The 20,861-nt window shown below is 29.5% G+C and overlaps 1 protein-coding gene across 1 annotated transcript; it reads right to left on the bottom strand.

The window, feature by feature from the left end:
• Nucleotides 1–8,086: 8,086 nt before the first annotated feature.
• LOC124840134 (putative methyltransferase PMT6) lies at nucleotides 8,087–16,550 on the bottom strand. The gene is made up of 7 exons (XM_047316135.2): nucleotides 16,177–16,550; nucleotides 15,265–15,679; nucleotides 12,862–13,151; nucleotides 11,085–11,468; nucleotides 9,989–10,235; nucleotides 9,748–9,886; nucleotides 8,087–8,561 (listed from the first exon to the last, which is right to left on the bottom strand). Exons 1-7 carry the CDS (start codon nucleotides 16,358–16,360, stop codon nucleotides 8,403–8,405), a joined length of 1,818 nt encoding a protein of 605 aa, XP_047172091.2. The 5' UTR covers nucleotides 16,361–16,550; the 3' UTR covers nucleotides 8,087–8,402.
• Between the last annotated feature and the right edge of the window lie 4,311 nt (nucleotides 16,551–20,861).

Here is a 20,861-nt window from a genome sequence, read left to right on the forward strand (position 1 = left end):
GGACCATGTGGTCGGCCATAATGATTGGCCTGATGGTCGGCCTAAGGACCGTTCGACCTATGGGGTAGGGAGGACCGTACGTCCTAAGGACCGTTCGACATGTAGGGTAGGGAGGACCGTACAGTACACAAGGGAAATGACACCAGTTATTTTTGCTTATAGGCACCGGTTCTGCAACCGAGGCATATACATGCGAGGTAAAAAGGATAAGCTTAATGCCTCGGTTCTGCAAACAAGCGAGATCGTTCATTCTGTACAGGACTAAATGCTTCGGTTAGGCACTCAACCGAAGTCGTTCGGTCAACTATTGCTTCGGTTCTTCAAAAAGCTGAGGTCGTTCGGTCTCTTAGACAGGACTAAATGCCTCGGTTAGGCGTTCATCGAGATCGTTCGGTAAACTACTACTTCGGTCACTCAAAAAACCGAGGCCGTTCTGACTTTAGGTATCGGTTCGTTAATAACCGAGGTCGTTCGGTCTATAGACTTCGATTTTTCTGAAACCGAAGCGTGATGTACGAGTTAAAATACGTTTTTTTACTAGTATATATATATATATATATATATATATATATATATATATATATATATATATATATATATTCTTAAACATTAAAAAATATTCTGCAGACAAATCTTTCCTTGTCTTCTTTAACAATATACAGCGATTAATCATTAAAAATACAAAACTCAAATTTCCCAAATTATCATATTTTCCAACTTATAAGAGCCGCCTTCATATTTATGGTAAGAAGATATACTATTTTAGAATAAATAAATGAATCACTGGTAATATTAAGAATCCAGAAATTCGTAAGTGATAGTGCATGCAATTATTCACATGAGTTGCTGAACATGAGGAACTGAATATCTTCCTATCTTCTTTTTCAATGTTAACATAACAAAAATGTTGAAGTTTCTTCTTCCCACCTCAATCTCTTATTGGATGTTACAATAATGCTACAACAACGTTATTCAGAGTGCTTTTTGTGTTCATTATTTAGTTACTGATTTTTTAATAAGCACGTTTGACTTCAACCATAATAACCACTTTCAAGACTATAGACTTATTCCATATTCCTCTCATTGGAAGTTTGATCAAATATAATCTTTTAGCAAATTTTTCATACATTAAAATTCAATATCAGTTATTATAAAAAACTTGACTCTCTTTTTTCACATAGTTTATTTCCTAATCTGTCCATTAAGTACGATTTATTTATTTATTTGAAACAAGTACATGTGAGACATGTGGATGCATGTTTATTTTTAAAAATATTTTTTACTATAAAATATAATCTTTTATGTTTTCAAAAGTTTGTAAAAATAAGAACATATATAATATAAGCAATAAAATAAGTGATAGAAGATGAAAATATTAGATTATTGATAGTTAGAAAGGAAAGAGAGAGAAAGGGTTGATGTAGTTTTTGATGTAATTGAATTAATGTGTGGTTTTGAAGGAAGGATCCAATAATTTCAGTGACAATTCACTGCGACGATCTGGTTCTGAAACTGAGTCAGTCACGTGCACGCGTGGCTCGGTGAGAGAGAGACAAAGAGACACACTCACGCATGAACAAAAATGATAGCAGTGAACAGGGAAAGTAGAGATTGGCTAATAGTGAGACCACTGTTACTGTTAAATTAGGTCAAATGAAACAAAAGGAGAACCTACCATGATAACATAATTCAAATCAAATAAATCTATACATTTCATTTCTTTCATGTTGTGTTTGTTTCGGTGAATGTTCTGTTTATTATGATAGCGTTTGTTTAAGTTGATTTAATAGCTAAAGAAAGTTGTAGTAGAGATGAGGAAGAAAACCAACTTATAAAACGTGAAAATACTAATATTCTAACATGATAAAATGTGTCCTGAGAATCAGAGAATCGAAAGTTGAAGGTTCACGGAAATCGATTTGTCTCTCATAACCGATTCTCACGTCACTTGGGTTAATTTTGAAAAAAATTTAATGCAGGAGAATCGATTAGGAAGAATAAATTATCTTCTGCAGGCCAAGGCTCCAACACAACTTCTGCAACTAGATGCACCCCAACTCAACATGCTAAATAAGTAGACACAAACATTGTTTAATAATAATAATAATAATATAATTTCATCAATTTTAATTTAATATAATTTCATTAATTTTAGTATTTTATATTAAACAATAATTTACATTTCATTTTAATATAATTAACACTATATTTTATTTTAAATTATTTTTCTGACTAAAAACAAAATGTTAATATTTTATTTTTATTAATTAAAACATTTTTTTAATATATCAAACTTGCCATATCGTTTATTAACTTTCATAAACTTTCATCTTAAATTTTTTATTTCTCATTATTTTTTCTTTAATTCAACTAATCTCACTCTCAGCTTTTAAAATTCATTAAGTTATATATATATATATATATATATATATATATATGAAAATGGAATAACATATTAACATTATTTAAAAAAATTATGATTATTTATTAATTTAGACGAAAAAATAATTTTTATGATAATAATTCTAAGATATAAAATATAATTAAATTGATAAAACAATTTATGCAGTAAAATTTTTATTAATATTGAATTTTATGCCTCAAATCAATATCAAAACACTAAACAATATATCTTTAATTTTAAGAATTCACACCACTATTTAATAAATTTTAATGTTTTAAAGACAAGTCTAAACTTATTAATAAAAGTCTTTGTCATGTCATACATCTTTTTATTAAAAGGTTGCATTAAACATTAAGTTTAATGTTTAGAATGATCAATTGATGAACTTTATATCTAGATGCACAATCAATTATGATGTCCCATAATCATATATTTATAAATGTTTACTCAATAAATTATCATGTACTAAAAAACGAGAATAGAACACAAAAAAACTAAAAAATAAATATATTAAATAACATTAATAATAGTTAACTCCGTGAATAAAGGAGTTAGTTACTCTTATATATTTTAAAATCTAAAAAAAGAATAATGATAAATAATTTTAAGCTCCATACTGTCTCCACCAAAGAATCTATTTTTAAATATGTAAGACCTTTTATTTATAGATTTTCATAAATATATAATTAGTTGACTAGAGCTAAAATTGGTACTTAATTTTGTGCTTAAAATAACCAACTTTATTAATAACTAATTTTGATTATTAATAACTAATTTTGATGACATAATATTAAGTGATTCTCACTTATCTACGAAATTATAAACAAAATATTTATCTTTTTTAAATTATTAAATAAAACCTTTAACTATCTAAAAATATAATAATCAAAATACTAATAAAATCTAAATAATCTAAACAAATAATAATAAAAGTATCAATAAAAAATTTCTAAAACTAATAAATTCTTAATTATTTAAAAAATAATAATAAAAATATCAATAAAATAAAAAAAAATAAAAGCATAATAATATCAATTATCAAATAGTCAAATTACACTAATCCTACCATATTATCACTCCTAATCTAATTTGATGACTTAAATTTAAGAGAGTAAAAAAAGCTCGAGAAACTGTAACGATGTTACATGCTAATTTCCTTTAACATGGTCTACAAAGAGAGGTAAAAAAACATTACATTTCTCAAACTTTGGAAACTGAAAAATTAAATTAAAAAATATCCAAAGCTAACCAAAAAATTAGTTTAGCCTTATATTTTAAAAAAAAAATCTTAATTTTCTAATTCGATCGTATCATGTCTAAACAATAGTAGGGATAATTAAGAATTAAAAGAGTAAAATACTGAAAGAAAATGAAAGATTAAAAGTATATATTATGTAGAATATTGAGAAGAAAAATGTTAAAGATGGAAGTAAGTGAAATGATGAAGAAAGAGGGAAAGAGGGAGCAGAGATCACATGCAGAGTAAGATGAAGCTGACATTACATGACACCTTCATAATTCTCTTCTCTTCTGTTCTTATCTCAATCACTCTCTTCATGCACTGCATTTCTCTACTATTCATCGCTAAATGCCAAAAAAATACCACATTTCTTACTAATCACTTTTTAATTTTTTTTATTTTTTCCACCTTACTTAAAGTTGGATTAAAAAAATTGTTTGCTGTTTAAATACATATTTTTATTTCTAATTCTTAAAAACGGCTTTAAAATTTCTCGAGTTTTAAAAACAAAATCATTAGAAAAATTTCATATCAATATATTATTAGTAAATAATGTAACACACTAAAATTAATGTCACCTTCTATCCATAACATTTTTAAACAATGAATTTCTTTTTCTTTCTGTTATGTATTGATAATATTTTTTTACTTTTGACTCAAATGTATACTTTGATTTTCAAAAACATTATATATATATATATATATATATATATATATATATATATATATATATATATATATATATAAAAGGTGATGTATATACACACATTAATCTTAACAATAAAAGTAAAAAATGTTGTTATATACTTAGAAATAAAATAGATTATAATTTTATAATTAACTTATTAGCAACATAAAAATGACAATAACATATTTTGACTTTCTTGTATAACCTGAATTCCATTTTGAATATATATTTATTATTCAGTACTCCTTATTATTCTACAAAGATGAAGATGAGTACCATTCTATATTAAAAAGATTGTAGCTCTATCATTCTTTTATACATCAAAGTAATAGTTTATGATAGACATTATTTTCATAGTCAACATATATACAATCTTTACCTTATTAAAGAATCCATATACTTCAAAAATTGGTTATGTGTTATTTTATTTTAAATATATAATAAAATAGATAAGTTTTTTTTCTGCTATTTTATGAATATTATTATCTTGTATTACCAACTTTAGTTTACTAGTATCTAAGATGGAACCTACATTGACTCTGTTTGATGAGTGATGTTTATTTCTATATTTCTAACATTATTCTTTAAGCATATTATGATATATATTTTCAACAAATTTAAAATGTTGAAGAGATTTAAGCTCAAGAAGACCTACTCCCTATCTAATAAAGTGAATCAAAATTTCTTGGTGATATTATAGAAAAAAAAAAATACTTGAATTATTGATTAGAGAAGTAATGAAAATATTATTTTGCTATAAATTAAATGCTTTGAAGAAAAAAAAAAAAACAAGACATTCTACAATGTCAACCTATATTTTTTGTCTTCTTATTTCAAAGTTCGAAAAAACGAATGAAAAAGAATACATAAATTATTGATTAGAGAATCTATTGAGATAATACCTTAATGTAATAACACCCGTAAAAGCTGTGGAAAAAATATTTTTACCCTTCTAGAATTAATGAAATTTGGTGGGTTGATTAGTAATTAACATATCATCAAAGTAATAATTTGTAGAATTTTTTCATTGATTTTTATTTTATTTTATTTATGTGTATAACATCAACTTCTCCAGCTTAAAAGTACGTTAAAAGGCATATTAGAAAAATAAATTATTAGAACTCCTCTATGAACACTTCTAGAAAAGAATAAATAAGAAACCCATAATTATATTGACTTAACTTTAAAATACATTATACTAACTTCTTCAAAATATAATCTTTATTTGGTACATGATTTTAACTTATAACAGAAACTGGTTTAATTTTCATTTCTGATAGTAATTAATGCAATCATAGTGTATTAATATAACGCTGACACAGATATTTAAGTAACTAAGTACACTTTGGATAATTTTTTTCTTCTTTCAAGATACTAATACAATTTACCGTAGACAGCTCTTCCTACACCTCCATCACATAAACTTTTTCCCATTTTTTTTTTATATTTTATACAATTCGAAACTTGTTTTTTTATTTTTAAATTGTATAATTCAAAAATTAAAAGTAATTTTCAGATTACTGAAAGTTGAAAATTAAAACTTTCAGAATTTCAAAAGCCAAAAACTTCTTAATTGTACAATTCGAAAATTATTTTAAAAAATATTTCTAAATTTTGTAATTTAAAAAAAATAAAATATATAATTTAAAAATTAGAAAATAACTTTCGAATCATATAATTAAAAAAGATAAAATGAAAAAAAAATGAAGAAATGCATAAGTGTAAGAATTGGGTGGATGATAACATGGGCCCAGTGGGACATGCCACGAACATAAAATAGAGGCCGAGATATAGAGTGTTGTTCCCTCATTACCACACCTTTCTCCCTCCACCTCCCCAATTTATTTTAATTCCAATTATATCCTCAGATTAAAATTTTTTACTTTTACTATTTTAATTTATTTCAAACCTAGTTCTCCTACTTTACTCTTGTACTCAATCTTTTCATCTCTCATTTTCGTTTAATAATTTGTCTTTTTACTCTGCAATCCAATCTGTCTTCTCCTTTTCACTTCTCCTCCTCCGTTTCTTTCTTCTTCATTTTCTTTACATTATTAAAATACATTAAAAATATATTCAAAAATAATAAATCAAAACATTTAAATTAAATTATTAAAATATTTCCAAAATAAAGAATAAACTAATAAAAGAAACCCTAAAATAAAAACGTAACTTTTAAACGGAGGTGACATCCTTCAACCGATGTCAACGGATGTCAACATCCGTTTAAGGAAAAACGGATGTCGACATCTGTTGTACCTTAAACGGATGTTGACATCCGTTGAAGGATGTCTTAAATGTTATGTTTTTTATTTTAGGTTTTTATTTGAAGGTTTATTTGAATACGCACCTTGAGGAAGCAACACACACTGCACCACTCCACATACTGCACTACGAGAGCGACACTGCAGCACGAGAGAGAGACTGTTTGATAATTCTTTCCACCACCACCAACTTTTGCAACTTGTAAAAGAAAGAGAGGAAGAAATATAATGTTAAAATGAAAGAAAAATATTTTACTCATGTACGGGGACACTAGAATAGGTTATTAGTGGAATAGGTTGTGAATGGATAAAATTAAAAAATAATCCTAAAAATAAAATTTTACTTAGGGGCAAAATAGTAAATGGGAGGTGAAAGAAGAAAGGTGTGGTGGTGGAAGGAGCAACACCCTGAGATATATAAGTGAAAGGGATTTCTTTTAGCATCTTCATATCTTATTCCTACATTCTTACATGTGAAAACTTTTTATTATTCTTCAATTAATAGCATTTCAGATTGTATAATACAGAAATGAATCTCAAATTATGCAATTTCAAATTTAAAAGTGTATTTTAGATTCAACAATTTGAAAACGTATTATTTTACAATCATTCAAAAACACGTATTTTAGAATTCAAAAGCATATTCTGATTTGATTTACACAAGTTTGAAACGTTTTTCAATTATACAGTCTGAAATATATTTCTAAATTGTGAAATATAGAAATATTTTCTTAACACTGATTCAAAAATATAGAAATATAGTCTTAAAAATACATTTCAATTTCCATAACTAGAGAATCCAGAAATGCATAAAGATTACGTAATTTAAAAGTTATTTTCAAATTACATTATCTAAAAATATATTATCGATTATTATAATTTGAAAAACATAATAAAAAATTGCAAAAAATTATTCTAAATTATCGAACCTATAATGGATTTTTGAACTGCGTATTTGAAAATGTAAAAACAATCTAAAATGTATTTTCCTAAAAATATACATTTTAATTTGCACAATTTAATATTGAAAATATATATTTCAAACAGGGATGACATTTCAATTTCGAAAATATATATTTCAAATAGAGATGACAATGTAGGATGGAATTAGGTTAAACTTACTCATTTTTAACTCAATCTATGATAAAAACAACCACAGGTAGACGTTATGCCATAACATGTTCAATGTTTATGGTGAATGAACTCACTCAAATTGTGACTTTAGTTTAACTAGATTAAAACTCTCATATATCATAACAACGAAATCGTTCGATTGGAAAGACAGCCTAAGTTTCTCATAATTAAAAGCAAAAAAAACAATTACAATGAAATTAAGTAAATGTTACATGCAACTAAAATAAAAGATGAATCTGATATGATAACTCTTCTTCATGCTTCATTTTACAATAAAGGGGTATGGATAGAGTAGCAGTTCCCAATTACAATTTCTTAACATTCTTCAAAACACTACTAATGTAAGAGCCAATGCATCACCAAAATAAATAAATAAAATAATTAGGCCATAAAACAACCTAAGATGAATATGTTGTGTTTATTTCTGATATTCAAGCCCAGATAACAGAATAGACAACATAAATTAGATTAACAAGAATAAGGAAAACAACTACTTTCTATTCATAATTGCTAAGCTGAAAGCAAAAACATATACAAAATGAGTGCTCTCTAAACATCTACACAACATGGTCGTGGGAGCATTGGAGCAGTGAGCAAATTAACATTACAAATTACCCGTATGCTTTATAAGAACCTTTTCTATGTGGGAAAACACTTCTAAATCAAGTGACTTTAGTCGATTGCCCAAAACTTTTTTCTACAAATTAGAACAGTTTCCATTTTCTTTTCTTTGTTCTCTAACAATTTTGATTCCACATCCCACAGGAATTTTGGGGCTACCTCTTGGATTCTTGAGGTAATGTCTTCTTCATCCCTAATGATAACAAATCCCTGCATATAATAAGTAGCACTGAGTAATTAGGAATAAAAGTAAATGAAAGTATGGACATAAATTAATTTATTCTAGTGCAGTGATGTATCAGTTGATCACGAGCCTTATCCTATCGGACTTAGATCGATTTGGGCTACTGCTAACCTTATCATGATTGGACTCAATTAACTTGGACCCAATTGACTCAGCTCAACCTTAGTCCGTGACAACTCAACTCAATCCGAGTTTGAACACTCAACTCGACTTAGGTTCAACTTGACTCAATTTAACTTTGATCCAAAACAACTTGACTTGGGCCCAGAATGAGGCAGCTTGACTTGAGCCCGTGCTAACTCAACTTGACTTAGGCCTAAGTCAACCTGGTCTTGATCAAGCTAGGAGTGACTTGGTCTTAATCGAACTAAGATTGACCTATACCTAGCCCAACCAGCCCAACTCAACTGAACGTGAGTCGGTCGCGACTAGGATTAACATGGACATGCTCAGACTTGACTGAAAGTGGACTCGTACAAGCTTGGTTCAACAACTCATCTCAACATAGACCCAAGTCGACTAAATTCTACTTGGACCTTGGCCGACTCAACCCGACCTAGGCTCGGGTCAACTTAGCTTGACTATGACTCAAGCCATTGGGTCTGACCTTGCATGAGCTCGACCCGGTACTACCTTATTTGGGTTTGGTCCAACCTAGCCTTTCATAACTGGAAATGACCTAAATGTACCTTGATTTTGGATTTTCAAAATCTAAAAAAGTATCCAATATCTAAACCAAATCCAATTTAAATGAATTGGACTTAAAATCCAAAAATATGGATTTGGATTTGAGTAAATCCATTTAAATAGACTTAAAGTAATATGGATTGAATAGGACAATTTGGATATTTTGCTCCAACTTAATAACAATGAGTTGTGATTAGAGAGAAAGTACCACAATAATTTTTTTCAATTAAAAATTTGAAGTTGTAAAGAGGATTTGGGTGTCAATATCTCTGTTCCCTAAAGTATTACTATATCAAGTAGCTTATTATACTTAATGTGGAACTACTAACACTTAAAAACACATTTTGTACACTAGTATATGTACTAAATCAGATTTGACCAAAACTAATGCATTGCATGAATTTTTAATTTGGTCTTCATACATGCATACAACCATGAAAGATGACAGTTAATAAATGTGATTACCAGTGGCCGTATAAGACGATCCATCTCCAGCATGATGTCCTCCAATAAACAACCTTCCCCTTTTGTTTTGTAGTGGGAGAAGAGATAATTGGCATGCAAAAGATCATATGTCCGAGGGTAACTTGAAAATGGTTCACACCTAATGTTTCAGAATCCATGTTAGCTGCAGTCAACTAATAATGTCTAAACACAGGTGTTAACATAGCATTTGCTATTTGGGATATCAATAGCAAAGTCTTACCAATCATGAAAAGTTCCGATCAATCCTCGGTCATAAATTCCAGATAAGGTGTTCTTCATACTTGCAGGAACTACATTCATTACCCAAACAGGAAAGCTATTTAGTGCAACAGCAAATCCGCCACAATAGGCATTCATATCCATCACATTGCGAATTTCTGTCTCCTTGACATTCATCAGTCTCCAGTAATGACCAATTTGTTCTTGCCAGAAGAGAGTATCTGAAGTAAATTCATTCCGATTTATACCTGTTGTTCAAAAGGTTCAAGGGATATCAGACTGAAAGAGGCTATTGAGTGCATCATAGCAATGCTGTTTTAACATACAATTTCCATTTGAATGGTAAAAGAATATTGATCCTTTTATTTCAAACATATTAACTATCCCATTCAAATACAGTGGACACAGACCAGAGGTTTTCCGCTACATTATTATGTTGTTAATATTTACATTGATGATTACAAGAATACTTTCATTTATAGATAATTTGGGAAAATGCTCAACTATATGTCTGTTTGATAATATAATAAATTTATTCCGAAAAAAGTAACATGAACTCCTTGTTAGTTGATCCTACACCTCAAATCTATTTTTCTTTTTCTTTTCTTTTTATAATCGATGCAAGTTAATTATGTTCCCATGAACTTGAAGTTTCAGAACAGAACTATTCCCAGCTTGCAAAAAACTAACATTAAAACAGTATAACCGATCAAGTTTTCATGACGCAACAAATAAAGCTAATTTCTGCTATGCTGCAGATTATGCGTTTCTAAGACTGAATATTGTCTAATAGCCATTTGGAAATGCGTTTTTGATGATAATAAATCATATGCATCAAGAAGCATAAACACTGAAACCATGAAATCAGCAGGACCTTCATATAAGGTCATTTGATTAAAATTCTCTGACCAAAATATCTACGCCCTCAAAGTGCACATGCATGTGTGTATAAGAGAGAGACAGAGACATGGACAGGCAGACAAACAAGGAATCACCAGTAGAAAGGTTAGGAAAGTATAATTTAAGATTAAGGAAGATGTTAAATATGGAAACCAGAAAGTAGAGTCTTGCACATGTACAAAAGAGAGTGGACAGACCTATCATGTTAAGGTTGTTAGAAAACACTGAATGGCGCTCATGACTTGGAGGAAGCTTGTAAGAATCTGTTTTAGAATTTCTCACTTCTACACAATTCTTAAGCTGGATATTCCATGAAGGTTTGGAATCATCAGCAGGGTCACAGATGTTTATAAGCTTTTGCTCTGCATTGTGCAAAAGGCATGACTCGTTATTTTCTTTAATCCATATTGCAGTTTGGACTTTTCGAGCAATAAGTCTCCAACACATGGCTGTAGTCAAATTCATCAATTTATCCCAAATGACAGGATAATCTTTATCTGTTTTATAAGCCGGGGGAGCTGAATAAACAAAGTACCCATTAAAGCGAAGAAGACGGTTCAATTCATTGAGTAAAATCCCATCTGCAGAAGATTCACAGCAAAAAAAAAAATGTCAGTCAGAATAATACGCACCTCATGAATCATTGGATAAATTAGCTCACGCATCAAACATTAATTGCACTCAGTTTCCACACGAATTATTGTTTAGGATATATCACTCACTCTATCAATGAAATAGTTCCCATCTCACCTAGTCTATGAAGAGACTATGATGCAAATGTTTCACAAAACGTAATTATTGTGCAGTTCATCCTTTTCACTTCAGAAATTCCATCCTATCTCCCTCTCTATTTCTCTTCCTCTAAATTGGACAAAGTCTATTCAAATAACGCTAACCTCACCAACTTACGTAGTTTTGAGAAGTATTAAATGGATAAATTTGACAAGAACTTGGGTATTACGGATGTCAAAGTCCTACATAATAGTACAAGATATTTGGCTAGAGGGTAGTGGTTGATAGGGGATTGGATATTATAGAGTGCTTAAGTCCCACATAAATAGTATGGGGTGCTCAATGGAGTATTTAAATGTTTAGTTTCACCTTATTGAAAACTGGCTTTTGAGGGGTGGGTTCCCCAAGTGCTTGGGTACTTATAAGTATTCTATAAGTTAACCACTTTAAATTCATAACAAAAAGTATTGGATAGGTCTAATAGGGCAAGATTTCATCACCTTCAATAAAAGTGAGGACAATGTCAATGATTATGATAGATTTAGGCACCCCATCACACCTAAGTCCTTATCATAATACTTCCTCTAAGAATCAACATCCAGACCACTTGTCTCAGCCCCTTCATAGTTAGCTCTTTATTGAGACACTTGCAGCAAACTTCAATACCAATTTATAAGAACATTGGGTAAGTCTTTTAATAGTCTATACATATAGATGTTTGAAAACAATTTAAATGAGATGTTTAACTTGAAAAGCCACATCTTGACAGAAGTTGATAGTTGCTTATTCAATTTTTTATTGGACTTGGAAAACTGCATTCTTAAATTGTTTCCAGACACACTAAATGGATTCACACATTTTCAGAATCAACTAAATACAAAATCCCACTTTCCGTATGTTATTGAAGGAACCAACTTTCTTAATCGTGTAGGACTGTACTTTCCTTATTTTATGATGACTCCACTCTGTAGAACGGGGAGCAAACCTACCGAATGAAATCTCATTCTAGCCTCTCACTTATTGATACTTGCAAATCCTTTACCCACTGAAAAATTGAAACGTCTTTATACATACACCTCACTCCATATATGCTATTGGTAAGATGCAGATCATGTAGAAGGATTGTGAATAAGGCTATAGAACTCACATTGGAGTATAGGAAACAACACATTGCATATACTTTCATTTATTGTATCATCTGCAGAATTAAAGGTAAAATCATAAATAACAAAAGCAGCTTACCATTTTCATGAAAGTCTATTCTGCACCGTGAACAGTGAATCATTTCAAATGACTCACTAGGATACGGTAATTGTTTTGTGGACATGGCAGCGATCATTGCACCAATCCCTCGTTCTAATGCAAATTGAATTTGGTTTTCATGACCATCCTTGGGGGCAAAGGACATTGTTCGTATATCCAATGGAAGAAGATATGCTGAAAAACTAGCCACACCGCAGCCCACATCCAGAACTTGAACTACCCCAGCAGAACGCAGATCACCAGTCTCATTGGTAATCATATGTCCTAGCCTGCATTCATAAAAATTAAACGTATAACAACTATGTCATGCACTTTTCAGCTAGAAAAGTTTCCACAGGAGCACCAACTTCAGTGAATAAGTTCCAGAAAAAGGTTGCAAAAATTATCATCAGAAAACTGTTGAACTACTCACAGTATACAACCACTCATGTTCATTTATTTTGGAGCATCAACTAACATAATTAAACCATAGGTAGTGAAAATTACTAAAATTTAATATAAATATTAGAATTGTTAGAGATGACTTGATGATGCTAGAGATATGATATGATATGATATGATATGCTAGGGAAATACTTTGTTCCTTATTGTTGCATCTCTTATTCACTCTGTATAGATAAGATTAGTCGTGTATACACAGGAAACAGTATATTCCTTCTTGGTTTCTCTCCTACAGGGTACCAGAGTCATACCATCCTCTGTAACTTGTTGTCAGTAATTCTTTCAACAAAAATCATGAATATTATCTTACAACTGATAAGGCCCAATCCTCTGAATCTGAAGTTGCTAGTGAAGAGGCCGAGGGACACAACAGACAGACTAAAGTTCCAAGGACGAGGCTCAAAAGGAGTGTTGTGAGTCCTAGCTTGGACGAGAGATTCAGTAATTTAGAAATGATGTATTAATATTTAGTGGAGGACATGTAACATCCCAAAATCTTGAGGTAGAGAATAATACAGATTAACCATGATTAGTGGCTCCATGACTAATTAGTTAACCCTGAGCAAAGAAACCCATCTGCAAAATTTACCTTTCTATTGACTACAGTTAAGTCCTTAATGGCAAAACCATAATTAGCATAAAAGTAGAGAACTTTAATTAGCCAAATTTTGTACTAAATAGTTTGAAATAAATTAAGAAATGCTGACTCATAACTAAGCAGTATAGTGTATTAATTAGGTTAATTAAAATTGGTCAAACCCTAACCTAATCTCTCCCCAAAGATCAAATAACCTAGGAGGGACATGATAAGACAAATGACCTAGGAGGCATATGATTGAATTAAAATATCATTTTATAAGCTGATTTTATAAAGTTGAATTAGACCTAAATCCATTTTCTAAGATAGTATCAAAGTCTATTTTAATGAGATTTGTTGGACTTATCATGTCACCCACTATTAGACTACTATAGAATCATCCATAAATATTTAGTCTCAAGCTTAAGATGCCTAATTCTAAGTATGAAAAGGTATCTTGGAGGCCTCACATTGTCTAGGATATAACCATATGATATAACCAAAATAAAGTAATAACTTTATGCAAACTTCACTTAACAAACCATTTTTTTGTAGGATTGATTTAAGTATAAATCTACTTTCTAGGAATTTGGTTTTTGCCGGTTTCATTAACACCAAATGAACCACAAGTTCTAACAAGTCTACAGCTTGAAAATATGTTGCAATTTGCATATCATAGACTAATTTGTGGTATCATCTGAAATATAAGATCATAAGCCCGAAAGTTTTTTCTTGAAAGCATTAGTCATTCCATTGACTCCTATGACAACATTCCAGAAGTGATCACATCCTCGTTGGGACATTCAATCCAGGAATTACAGTCCACTACTACAAAATTATAATGTCATTTCTTTCACAAGTCTCAGAATTTCAGCCTAGAAGAAATTTGTTTATCAGAATTCACAACCACAAGGACAGAAGTTCATGGTATTCGTGATAGATCATCTTCTGAACTTCAAAGGGTTAAAAATGAGAATTCTTTGTAAATTACAGCACTACATTCATCAGTAACAAAATGAGATAGATATTGACGTTGAGAATTTTTTTTATTATAGATTAATACATCATATTTTACTTGTTCTCTCCACATACTCAATATAAGGTCAAATATTTCACAATAGTATTAAGATAAATTTGAAATTTATCAAATTACAATACATGTATCGTTATGTACTCTTCACATAGTCATCCTCGATCTGATTTAAAAAATTACTCACACGGATTTGCTATAGTGGAAGAAAAATAAAATCATCACAATAGTCGACCATGTAACCACAAAATCATCATAATAACATTCCTACAATCAGCATGATGGTTCTTAGTGAAAGAACATAAGGAACTTAAAATAAGTCAGTGGCAGCTACCTCTCTATGTACTCAGAGGCCCCATGCTTGAAATGGGTACCACCGCCAGGAAACCACCAGAGCTGATCCTTCTCATGGACCCAGTTTTGGCCTCCTTTGACTTCTGCAAGATGTGTATGATTCACATTGCTTCGCCAAACGTAATCCCTGCTAAGAGGCCACTTGATAGGTATTTTATAATCTTTTGGCGGAGGAGCCAAGCAGAATAAGCGCTTTTCAAGAGGAGGACAGTGTCTCTCCAGTTCTTCTTTTCTAGAAAAATCAAGACTTGGGGCCAGAGTTTCCACATAGGAAACATCATGGCAGGGAATATACTCATTGAACGTCAAAGGGCACACATCCACCCCTGTTTCTGGAATTACAAGAGGGGTTTTCCGGTAAGTCAGAGCAACTTTGTTACTGAATTTAGCAGTACCTGCAAGAGTTAAGAACATTCAGTGATCTTTCTCAAAGCAGCACTATGAAACATTAGGGATTTAACCTTAACAAAAGTTTCCAAATAAGCCACCGACACCAAGTGATATCCCCCACAAAATTGTAATCAAAACCTTCAAGCAACTCAATCAAGCCGAATGTACATTCAATTCATACACCCATTTAACGCAAACCATTTGTAGAGGACCCACTTGGATCCGATAGTACCGAAATGATTCTATGTAAAACTAACACACTGCGGTTTAACACTCATTCACTAGAGTATAACTATAAAGATATGCTCCAACATTAATAAACTGAAAACTTACTATAAATCTGGGAATTTCCAAAAATAAGCATTTTAAAGAAAACCGATATATGAAATTAATGGAAGTTCAAGAGAAACCCAGATAGAAAAGCTTAAAAATTTGGCAATATGGCTTTAGAAGAAGCAATGGAAAAGCGATTTTTGTAGCTGAGTTGAGCTGAAGAGGTTACCATTAGAGGAGACATTGTTGGGAAAAGAAGAAGGAGAATGAGAATCAAGCTGAGAGACGTAAAGGGGAGCATTGTTGCCAAAAAGCGTGCCAATATAGAAGGACACAATCATCAAAAGCAAAGCAGCCATTATTATCTGCCCAGATTTGGAATCGAAGGCAGAACCCAATGCAAGACCCCCCATTGCTGCTGTGCCTTCTCTTTCTCCTTCTTCTTCTTCTTCACCCTCTCACTTGGATTTCCTTGCAATGCTTGCGAGAATGGTAAACGGTGAATTAACAAAGGAGAGAGAGAGAGAGAGAGAGAGAGAGAGAGAGAGAGAGAGAGTCCTTTGTTTTTTTGGAAGCTTCAGATCGGGTGAAATTCTTTGCTCTTTTTTTTCATTTTATTTTGCATTTTTCGGTAATCGTTGTTTAATGTTTGTTATGGGCATTTAATCGTTTTTGACTGTGTGGCAACAGTTGCCGCGAGAGAACCACGTGGCTTGCAATTTGCAACTAGTTTATTTTGTCGTGAAAAGTGTTTCTCACTACATCAAGTTTATTATAATAATAATAATAATATTCATTTTTGGGATCGTATAAAATATTTGAATACAATGTGTCATATTACATAATCTACCTATCAAAATCATGAACCTAATATCAGCGCAATTCTATTATATAGATTTTTAAGTTGTAATATTTTGTTATACGAAGATTGAAACAAGCATTTAGGTTTAGTTTGTTTTTCCTTAAATATGTAGAAGCGAACGGAATTGTAAGTAAATATATATTGTTTTTCATGATTTGAGGAGATATAAAGAGAGATTATTTATAGAGTTGATTCATCGTCTATTTAAAGAGTGACTATTTGCAGAGTTGACCCATCACCATCTTCTGATAGGTAAGAAAATTAAAAAGAATTAGAAATAATTGTTAGATCATTTTCATTTTACAACATTGTTTTTTGTTTTCTTATTATGTCGGCTCATTTTGTTGGAGGGAGATATTGAATGCAATACGAGGTGTAGAAGGAGATATTTTGGATACACCTATTAATAACAAATAATATTATTAATTTTTTATTCAACAAACCATTAAAATAATTTTTTAATCAATCATATTTTATTTTAAATTTATTATGTCTACTAAAATTTCATTCTAACTAAATAGATTGTATTTTATATTAATTCTAAATTAGTTTATGTAAATAAAATTTATTTCCTGTTAATTTTAACTATAGGATAAAAGAGAAATCTTATATTTTAATCTATTAAAATATTTTTTATTTATCAATAAAAATTTTCTTTCAATCCTTTTATCAATCCATACAACATCATAATAGTCTTTCAATCCCTTGAAATCCATCGAGTCACTTTTTTAAAATTCTATCATTAACTCAAACACATTCTTAAGATTGAGTTTAATGGATTTCATAAGAGATGATAAAAGAAAGAGATTAATTTATTAAAATAGTGCAATTCAATACCAATTTTATTGAAATGGTTAAAGTTTAAAACAATTACAATTATTGTTAAGCTGTGGCAAGCATGTACAGTTTCATTGTGATGACTTTAGTCTAATATTTTTTAAGTTGTTTCACCTTCACACAACCTTACTTAACAATCTATTTGGTTAACTTTTATTTTAAGTCATACCACCTTTATATTGTGTGGCATGACTTTGTGTAAAAAAATCTCTAAAGTCATTGTATTCTATTGCAATTTCAAATGGAGATTTGTAAGAGTAAAATATTATAAGAATAATGCACCTGAAATAAAAATATATATATGAATTGAAAAAAAAATTATATTTTTCAATTTGGTAACAAAGCGTGAATTTGTTTTTCTTTGAATTTTTAATTATCTTAGTGGGAGAGCTGACATAGAAATCAATTTTAGTAATAGTGTGTTTAATATTAACATTATCGTCAATGAATCGGACTATAATGTATAATCACATATCATGAAGATTGATATCACAAAATGAAAAAATTGTCACACATATGTGTGAAAGTGAAGTCTTAAAAAAAAATATGGGGATACAAAAATGGTATGGTGAAAATCAAAGAATGAAAAGATAGGTGTTAGTGTCTATGAAGCCATAAATCATGAAATATATTTTCACTTATCCATTCCTCTTGATATATAAAATATTTTGTCCAACATTTTATGATGAAAGTGATGTGTTACGAGTGTTTATTTCAAATCAAAGGATATTCACTGAAAAAAAAACATTAACTAAATATTATGAAGAGTTGGTTTAGATTTTTAGAAAATATTACAAAAAATAGTACATGAAGATTGATTTTTATATACTATTTGTGACTAATTTTTTATTTATCATAAATATTAATCATAGTGATAAATTTAAAAAATGTCACAATAATTATATTAAAAAAGTTAAACCACATGTCATAAATACTTATTAAAAGTATACATAAATAAAATTATTTGTCTTATTATAAAATATAATTAATTTAAAAATGATTAAATCTTTTTAAATTAATTTTTATTTATTATTAATGACAAACGATTAATTATTACAATACTTAAATATTTTGTGTGAATAATAATAATAATGTATAATAAATTCATTTTTATACATTTAATAGAAACTTTTACATATATATATATATATATATATATATATATATATTAGCGATAAAAAATATTAAATTTGTATTACTTTAGATATTATTTCATTTTGTACCTATGCAATTAAGATAATAATAAATATGAGTTTTGCCACTATTTATATAATTATTTGTAATTACTTTTTAATTTGTCACAAAAAGTTTCAATAAAAATGACAATATACATGTCACAAATAATTGTTCGTTAATATAAAATGTTATATGATAGAACTATTTTTCTTTTGAGAATATAATTAATAAAAAATTTATTGAATGTTTATACATTAATAATGATCATATAATATTAATTATTATTATATATTAGTAATTGATGAAAAAAATTAAATTATTTATTTTGTGATAGGTAATAGTCACTATTTTTTATAGATTAATAATGATCATATAATATTAATAACTCATACCATATTTATATTAAATATTTATGAAATATAATAATTCATATAAATATGCTTAAAGAATTGATATTAGACTTAATTATTTGGATATATGTCTTTTGAAATTGAGTTTTACTATATGTGAACTTGTAGTAGTATTTATATTTTCCATAATCATAAACAAAGGAGTTATTATTATACTACTTCACAAGGTTAGTCTCCTTCACGCTTAAGACCAAAATAATCCAATGGCTAGGACCTCCTACCATTCTCTTCCCCATGGTGCTTCTCTTTATATGAGTTGAACGATTGGTAATATATTGGGATACCTCCTTACTCAACCTTTAATGTCAATGCATACACAACTCCTTGAAATTCTCACAACACCATCACACACATATTCACAAAATATCAACTCAATAAATCATCATAATACTCATATACATAAAGTCCCTTTTAAATCAATCTCAAATAATCAAATAAGATAAATTGAATCACACATACACACTATTGTTTAAAGGTGACCCACAATGCTAGACTTCTTATAAAAGGTGGTGCTTAACGCAAGTCATTGTGCTCAACACTAGTCATAGCGCTTAACACTAGTTATGGCACTCAATGTCATTATTCTCACAACAAGTCACGCTCAACGACACTTTTTGACGCTTAATGTCCTAAAGTTAAAATGCTTCAGACCTGCAATACAAGGATGAAGCTCAGCAGAACTCTGACATCGCTCAACAACACCAAACATGGGCACTCAACGATGCCTTGGTTCTGCTTAATGTTATACCATTCACAATATACGACGCTTAGTAGCCTAAATCTAAAATACTCCCAAACATTCCAAATGAGCATGCGCTTAACACCAATCTACCACCACTTAGCGTTGTATCATAAAACAATAAACAAAATTCTACTATTTAGGGAAATGAAACCGGTTGAAATAGTCAAATTGGTATTCCCTTTTTAACACTTTGGTCAATAACAACTTTTATTGTTAAAGCACATACAAAGTGACTCAATTGATCATATTCTAAAATTTTCAATCAACACAAAATTCACAAGGACAATTCAACATAACAAACATCTAACACAACCAAATTCACCAAATCAAACATCATCATACCACTCAATCGTATAAAACAACATTTCAAAATATCTATAACCGAAAAAAAAATGTAATTAGCTTCCTTACCTGATAGACAGATAAACTTATTCTAAAGAATCTCAAAATTCTTCAAACTCACATAATGTTCTATCCACGTAACAAAATGTTTGTGGACGAACAAAAACCAAAACGAAAGTAAATTGATTTTTTAATAAAAGTATGATTTTAAAAAATTTCCTTTTTTATAAACGAATTAGTTTACTTCAAATAAGAATAATAAAATTAAAAAAAATAAAGAGAGTGAGTTAGCTTTTTACTATGAAGATGTCGTGTCACTTTCAAGGTGTTTGAGAAAAGATAAAGAAATCCCTATTTTAGCTATATGCTTAGAACAAAGTATATGAATATCTTTGTATTATATCTCAGTAAATGCAAAGCAACATATTATCGTCTAATTGAATGAATCTTGACAAAAATTTAATAAGAAGATAACATCAAACTTCAAAACTTCAGCATTAATATTTTTAGATTATTAAAAATTATTTTATATTTAAATAATTTTT

The sequence above is a fragment of the Vigna umbellata genome, chromosome 8 (assembly GCF_029865625.1).
Source record: "Vigna umbellata cultivar VRB3 chromosome 8, Vumbellata_1.0, whole genome shotgun sequence".
Classification (NCBI taxonomy): domain Eukaryota; kingdom Viridiplantae; phylum Streptophyta; class Magnoliopsida; order Fabales; family Fabaceae; genus Vigna; species Vigna umbellata.